Below are 7,390 nucleotides of genomic sequence, written 5' to 3'. Positions count from 1 at the left end.
GGTCCGGGCTGGGGATTCGAACCCACCACCTTAGGTGTATGTGGCTGGCGCCTTAGCCGGTTGAGCTATAGGCGCCGAGCCTAGACACTTTTCAAAAGATGCCTGTGCAGGCTCTGCTCACCCCCTCCCCACACTCCACACCCCCTAAATCAGAGTAGCTCTGTTTTTTTCAGTTTTTTAATTTTAATTTGTCTCATACATTACACTTTTTTGAAGAACAGCTTTGTAATGAACATGTTTAAAAATTTTGAAAAAAAGAATTGCTGGACTAGACAAGCCTTACAGCACTAACATGCCATGGTCGACGGTTCATCGGGAATAGTGCTTGTGCCCTTCTCCCTGGCAAGGCCTCCCTCAAGCCCCCAGTGATGAAGGCAGCAGGGGAGAAGTGAGGGGAAGGGCATGGAAGGGTCCAGTCTTGGCCACCCTGGACTTTTCTGTGTGCTCACAAAAAAACAGCTGACCAGATTGGTGGCCCCTCCTCGTCTGGGCCTGCAGGGCCTGGCCTGAGCCTGGGCCCTCACAACCCCTCTATCTCCACCTGGTCCCCCTGATGCAGGATGTGTTGCAGCAGCCCGTTGACCACATCTAGTGTCTCATCTTTCTCCAGCACGATGTCATAGGAGTCCATGTAGCGCTCCCGCCGTTCCTCCACCTGTCCAGGGTGAAGGAAGGAGCCAAAGAGTCCCCCAAATGCCTAGCCACCCTCAATTACTCTCAAGCACCTAGGGATGGGGAAGAGAGCATTCAAGCAACAACTCCCAGCTCCCTTAGGAGACTGAGGAGTTCAAGGTTACAGGAACCTGCTCTTTGGAGATACAGATGGGTGATGGGCAGGGCTGCACCATTAACCGTTGAATCAATGTCAAAGCACAGAAACAAAAAAAGCAGATGTTGCCTGTAACCCTCCTGGGCTGAATTTCATATGACTCCAGCACCTGTTGGCTGAGAAGGACACACCCAAGGCCGCCCATCTTGACCTTCTGATACCTATATCCCTTTATACGTGTAACCATGTTGTTCCCACCCCTGTTGGTCTCCAGTGTGTTCTTATTTTTTTCTTCTCTAAATTATAAACCCAGGTCCTGAATATGATATCTCCCATTTCAATCAGAGTCTCATTATTTCCTAAATTCTACCACCTTGGACAAGTTACTTACCTCCGTACCTCAGTTTCCTTGACTGTAAAATAGGGATAACAGTTACTATGTCAACTAGTTCCCAGACTAAAATGAATTATTATATACCTGTGAATACTAAGAACAATGCCTGACATAGGGAACACTGAGGAAACTGAGGCTAAGGAGGTAAGATCAAGTTCCTGGCACAATCCTCTCTGAAGGCCAATGTCAAGCCACGGGATGAATACACACCTATAATCACTGGCTATCTCTGTTTCCTATGAGATTATGTGCTCAGAGAGAATGTGGTTTGTGTCTTACCTCTGAACCTGTAAGTATGTGGCACGTGAGGTGTTCAGAAGCATTGATGATAGGAATTCAAAGAGAAAAGAGCCATGGAGAGAGGAAGCCCTGGTTCCCTACCTACCTTGTCATTTAGGAAGCCGATCTTCAGAATGTTCTGCACACCTGGAACCCCATCGGCCATAGTGAGGTCCCCCATGGAGTCTCCAAGCAGGATGATGTTGGTTTTGCCCTGAAGCTGCTGGAAGTAACTGGAGTTCTCACACACAGAGCTGTTTTTATTGTATGTGTGTATGAGTTGGCCCTTAAATCCCTGTAGGAAACCCTAAAGAATCAAGACAAGAGAGACAGAAGGGTTACAGGGGCCAGTGTAGTGCCAGTTTTCCTGTGTCTCTGTCACAGAGGAAAGGGAATTCAGAAGACAATAGATAATGACAAAACTTTACTGCTGCCCAAATTAGGGATCAGCAAACTAGGGCCCATAGGCCAGATTTTGCCTGTGTCTGGAAATCAAGTTTTCCCGGGGTACAGTTACACTCATTTGTCTATATATTGCCTACAGCTGCTTTTCTGCGCTATGATGGCAAAGTTGAGCAGTTGCAAGAGACTGCATGCCTCACAAAATGTACCTACTGCCTGGCTTTTTTAGGAAAAGTTTGTAACTCCTGGTTTAAACTAACAGGAGCTATCAGATATTGTTAATCATCTATTTTGGTAGAAGCACGAAATTTGTGATGCAAATACTGTTCAGGTCACCTGTTGTGCTAATAGGTCAACGTGATGAAAATTCCAGGCTGGGCTCAGTGGCTCACACCTGTAAACCTAGCACTCTAGGAGGCTAAGGCAGACGGACTGCCTGAGCTCAGGAGTTTGAGACCAGCTTGAGCAAGAACGAGATCCAGTCTCTAAAAAATAGCTGGGCATTGTGGTGGGTACCTATAGTCCCAGCTACTCAGGAGGCTGAGGCAAGAGAATCTCCTAAGCCCAAGAGTTTGAGGTTGCTGTGAGCTACGATGCCATGGCACTCACCCCCAGGGCAACTGAGTGAGACTCTGTCTCCAAGAAAAAAAAAAAAAGAAAGAAAGAAAATTCCAGCCATCAGTTTTATAGGGAAGAAGTTGGAATGTGGATGAGTCAGAGTAGCCCACCCCTGGCAAAAAAAAAAAAAAAAAAGTCCAAGTCCAAACCCTTCAGCACCCAGGATGGCAGGTGACCCATGGCAGTGATATGGGGCCAGCTGACCCATAAACTAGGTACCCACAAAGTGGGGGACTTGACTGTCAAATACCAAAGAGAGGGGCCTTTGAAAGTAACATATAAACAACTGCAACTGTCTAAAGGCAGAGCCAGCACACTACCCTCCCCACTCCCCATCCCCAGGCCAGGGTTAACATACAGGGTGAAATGCCTTGGCTGGTGGTTCCCACCCTACTTCCTTCCCCAGCCCAAGTGAGATTTAGCTCACATCTTCATTAAAATCCATGTAGTTAGACACGATGTGGATGTTGGGGTGGAATACTTTCATCTGTCGGATAATTTCTTCCAGGATATCACCAATGCCCGCTGAGAAGATGAAAAGGGGAATGTTGTTTTGATAAAGTGTGTTGAAGAATGTCTTGTATCCCTCCCTGAAAAGAGATGAAGGAATTCTTGGGTTATATGTTTTAAAATTTGGCCAGGTATAGTGGCTCACACCTATAATCTCAATACTTAGGGAAGCCAAGTGGGAAAGATCCCTTGAGGCCAGGAGCTCAAGGCTGCTGTAAGCTTAATTGTGCCACGCACTCTAGTCTAGGAAATGGAGTGAGACACCATCTCTAAAAAATAAAGAAATAAGGCCGGTGTAGTGGCTCACGCCTGTAATTCCAGCATTCTGGGAGGCCAAGGCAGGTGGATTGCCAGAGCTCAGGAATTTGAGACCCCATCTCTAAAAAACAGCCAGGTATTGTGACAGGTGCCTGTAGACCCAGCTACTTGGGAGACCGAGGCAAGAGAATCTCTTGAGCCCAAGAGTTTGAGGTTGCAGTGAGGTATGACACTATGGCAACAAAGTAAGACTCTGTCTCAATAAATAAATAAAATAATATTTCTTTAAAAAATAGTTTAAATTGCACATATAACATTCAGTAAGAGGTCAAAGTGTACCAATTCTAAGTGTTCGGCTCAGTTAATTCTTTTTTTTTTTTGCTTGTATGAAAGGTTTTATTGGTGGGGGAAGGAGGCTGTGGAGCAGCATTAAGGAAAAGAGAAAAGAGGGGAGAGTGGGAAGAGAAGAGAGAGGGGGAAGAGTAGAGAAGAGTGACGGGAAGAGGGGTAGAGAGAAAAGTAGAGCAGACATGCAGGAGAGTGGAAAGAGAAGAGAGAGAAGCAGCTCAGTTAATTCCGACACAGGTACAAACCCAAGTGACTAACTAACCAGCTCATGCTTCCCTCATGGTCCTTCCCAGTCAATACCATCTAGCCCTGTTTTGACTTCTAATCGCCACTGATTAGCTTTGCCTGTCCCTGAACTTGTACAAAATGTACTCTTTTGTGTCTGGCTTCACCACACAAATATGTAAATTTATCCAGTTTCCTCTTGACACCCAATTGTGATGTTTCCAAATTTTAGCTATTTATGTTGCCCATGTCTTACAGAGGCTACATGTACTCACTTCTCCTTGTTATATACCTAGGAGAGGGACAGAGGGCAAGCATATGCTTCCTGCTACAGTTCATACAAACAGACAGCTATCCTGGGCACCTTCTCTGGGGAACACCCCACCCCCACCCCAGCACTTAGGGGGTAGGCACAGGAGACAGCAATCTTTTTTTTTTTTTTTTTGAGACAGACCCTCAAGCTGTCCCCCTGAGTAGAGTGCTGTGGCATTGCAGCTCACAGCAACCTCCAACGCCTGGGCTCAAGCGAGTCTCCTGCCTCTGCCTCCCAAGTAGCTGGGACCACAGGCACCTGCCACAATGCCTGGCTATTTTTTGGTTGCAGCCATCATTGTTGCTTGGCAGGCCTGGGCTGGATTTGAACCCGCCACCTTAGGTGTATGTGGCTGGCGCCTTAGCCACTTGAGCCATAGGTGCCGAGCCAACACAGCAATCTTGCCAATTAGGATGCCCAGTGCTGAGGCAGGCACCTGTCAGCACCTTCCTCTATGAGCCCCGACCTGTCCTCCAGGAAAGAAAGTCCCAGTGAGAGCATAGCTCAGTGAAGGCCACCAATAACTAAGGGTCCAAGCTAGCCAACTCTCATGTCTGGATAAAGAACCTCAGTCACCAGAAGGACCCCCCAGAGTCTTTTGCCATTGTGAAAAATGAGCTAGGCAATGAAGCCCCAATCATTTCACACTACATCTGTTTCCTAGCAAGGGTAGGAAATCTTTTAGCTGTAAAAGAAGAATGAAAACAAGACCATCTTCTCGGCTCAGCACCTGTAGCTCAGGTGGCTACGGTGCCAGCCACATACAACAGAGCTGGCGGGTTCGAATCCAGCCCGGGCCTGCCAAACAACAGTGACAACTACAAACAAAAAATAGCTGGACATTGTAGTGGGCACCTATAGTCTCAGCTACTTGGGAGGCAGAGGCAGGAGAATTGCTTGAGCCCAGGAGTTGGAGGTTGCTGTGAACTGTGATGCCACAGCACTCTACCAGGGCAACAGCTTGAGGCTCTGTCTAAAAAAAAAAAAGAAAGGAAAGAAAACAAGACCATCTTATTCTCATCAGTTGCTCATGTTGCCATGTCTCTTCTGCTCCAAGCAACTAACTTCTTTCCACTCTTCCTGGTCTCCTTTCTGTGAACAAAACAGGTTCAAGTATTCAGAAGGTTTTCCAGAGCAAGATGCTTACCTGAGCATTGCACTGGACTCTCTAACCACTTGGGCTATCTGAAACTTCTGGATCTTCTGCTGACACAGGAGATTGTGTGCTTTGGTCCACCTAGAAACAGATCCCCAAAACTCCAAATTAAAACCACTCAGGTAAGTAAAGTGTCCTTTCCCTTTATACAACAAAGTTCCCTGTGACAGCAGGGACAATGAAGGCCTCATCTTTTCCACAGAGCCATTTCCTAAAGGACACTGGCTGTCCTTACCAACCAGGAAGAGGAGAGCCAGGTGTGGTGGCTCATGCCTGTAATATTAGCACTCTGGAGGCTGAGGTGGGTGGACTGCTTGAGCTCATGAGTTCAAGACCAGCTTGAGCAAGAGTGAGACGCAGTCTCTACTAAAAATGAAAATACCGGCTCAGCACCCAAAGCTTAGGTAGGGCGCCGGCCATATACACTGGGGCTGGCAGGTTCAAACCTGGCCCAGGTCTGCTAAACAACAACAGTTGCAACAAAAAAATAGCCAGTGTTGTGGTGGACACCTGTAGTCCCAGCTACTTAGGAGGCTAAGGCAAGAGAATCACTTAAGCCCAATAGTCTGAGGTTGCCATGAGCTATGATGCCACAGCACTCTACCAAGGGGTGACATAGTATGACTTGGTCTGAAAATAAATAAACAAACAAAAAAAGTAAGTGGATCCCTTCAGCCCAAGAGTTTGAGATTGCTATGAGCTATGACACCACAGTACTCTACTGTGTCACAAGGGTGACAAAGTGAGACTAGCCTGAGAGCAAGAACGAGACCCTGTCTCTACTACAAATAGAAAAACTGGCCGGGTGTTGTGGCAGGAGCCTATAGTCCTTCTTTTTTTTGCAGTTTTTGGCCGGGGCTGGGTTTGAACCTGCCACCTCCAGCATATGGGGCCAGTGCCCTACTCCTTTGAGCCATAGGTGCTGCCCCGGAGCCTGTAGTCCTATACACTCAGGAGGATGATGCAGGAGGATACTTTGAGCTTAACAGTTTGAGGTTGTCATGAGCTATGATGACATCATGGCACTCTAGCTATGGGACAGAGTGAGACTCTGTGATGAAAAATAAAAAAATTGTCCAGTCTGTAGTATTCTATTATAGTAGCAAAACCAAACTAAGACAAAGGTCACTTCTCCAAAGAACTTATCCCCACAAACCCAGGGGCTTTTAACTTACTCCAAGAATTCTGAGGGCTTCCACTCTAGCAGTAGCCACAAGTAGCCCCAGGTGTATCTGGACAGGTCGTTCTAATAGCTGGGCTAATGGCATTAAATTAAGGTAAGGAAGCCGGCTATGTCATCAAAATTCTGGGAAAAGGGTGGTGCCTGTGGCTCGGTGAGTAGGGCATAGGCCCCATATACCGAGGGTGGTGGGTTCGAACCTGGCCCTGGCCAAAGTGCAACAAAAAAATAGCAGGGCGTTGTGCCGGGTGGCTGTAGTCCCAGCTACTTGGGAGGCTGAGGCAAGAGAATCACGTAAGCCCAGGAGTCTAAGGTTTCTGTGAGCTGTGACACCATAGCACTCTACTGAGGGTGACATAGTGAGACTCTGCCTCAAAAAAAAGGCTTGGCACCTGTAGCTCAGCAGCTAGGGCATCAGCCAGCCACATATATCAGAGCCGGTGGGTTTAAACTCAGCCTAGGCCTGCCAAACCACAATGACAACTATAATCAAAGAATAGCCGGGTGTTGTGGCAGGTGCCTGCAGTCCCAGCTACTTGGAGGCTGAGGCAAAAGAATTGCTGAAGCCCAAGAGTCTGAGATTGCTGTGAGCTATGATGCCACTGTACTCTATTGAGAGTGACATAGTGAGACTCTAACTCCAAAAAAAAAAAAATCCTGGGAAGATTCATCCCTCCTGCCCACTCCATCTCAAGGGCCCAGGAGCATTTCTTTACCAGTCACTCACCACTCCACCATATGTGGTAACTTCTCCTTGATGGTCCGGTGGGGGTCAATCTCGATTGGGTAATAGTGGTGAAGAAGCTCCATGAGCTGAAACATCCAAGTGAGGAGAAAAGCCATTAGTCCACACCAAGTTTTCCCCAGCAAAGTCCTACAACTTAACATAAGGACAAAATCACCCAGAAGATTTTGGGTGATATATTTCGTGGAAGACT

At 47.2% G+C, this 7,390-nt stretch overlaps 1 protein-coding gene across 2 annotated transcripts in view; it reads right to left on the bottom strand.

Annotated features, from left to right (window-relative positions):
• Positions 1-176: 176 nt before the first annotated feature.
• Positions 177-7,390, bottom strand: part of NT5C3B (5'-nucleotidase, cytosolic IIIB) — a 12,363-nt gene continuing 5,149 nt past the window's right edge. The window contains exons 4-8 of one of the 2 annotated variants that reach the window (XM_012803124.2): positions 7,180-7,278; positions 5,264-5,353; positions 2,890-3,052; positions 1,549-1,749; positions 177-655 (exon numbers count right to left, since the gene is read on the bottom strand). In XM_012803124.2, the coding sequence (XP_012658578.1) occupies positions 521-655; positions 1,549-1,749; positions 2,890-3,052; positions 5,264-5,353; positions 7,180-7,278 (688 nt within the window). In that variant the 3' untranslated portion in view covers positions 177-520. The remainder of the gene's footprint in view (positions 656-1,548; positions 1,750-2,889; positions 3,053-5,263; positions 5,354-7,179; positions 7,279-7,390) is intronic. The other variant, XM_023511072.1, reaches the window with a different exon arrangement.

Source organism: Otolemur garnettii, unplaced genomic scaffold (assembly GCF_000181295.1).
Source record: "Otolemur garnettii isolate 467f Iridium unplaced genomic scaffold, OtoGar3 scaffold00018, whole genome shotgun sequence".
Taxonomy (NCBI): Eukaryota; Metazoa; Chordata; class Mammalia; order Primates; family Galagidae; genus Otolemur; species Otolemur garnettii.
This window is presented reverse-complemented; position numbering and strand designations above follow the sequence as displayed.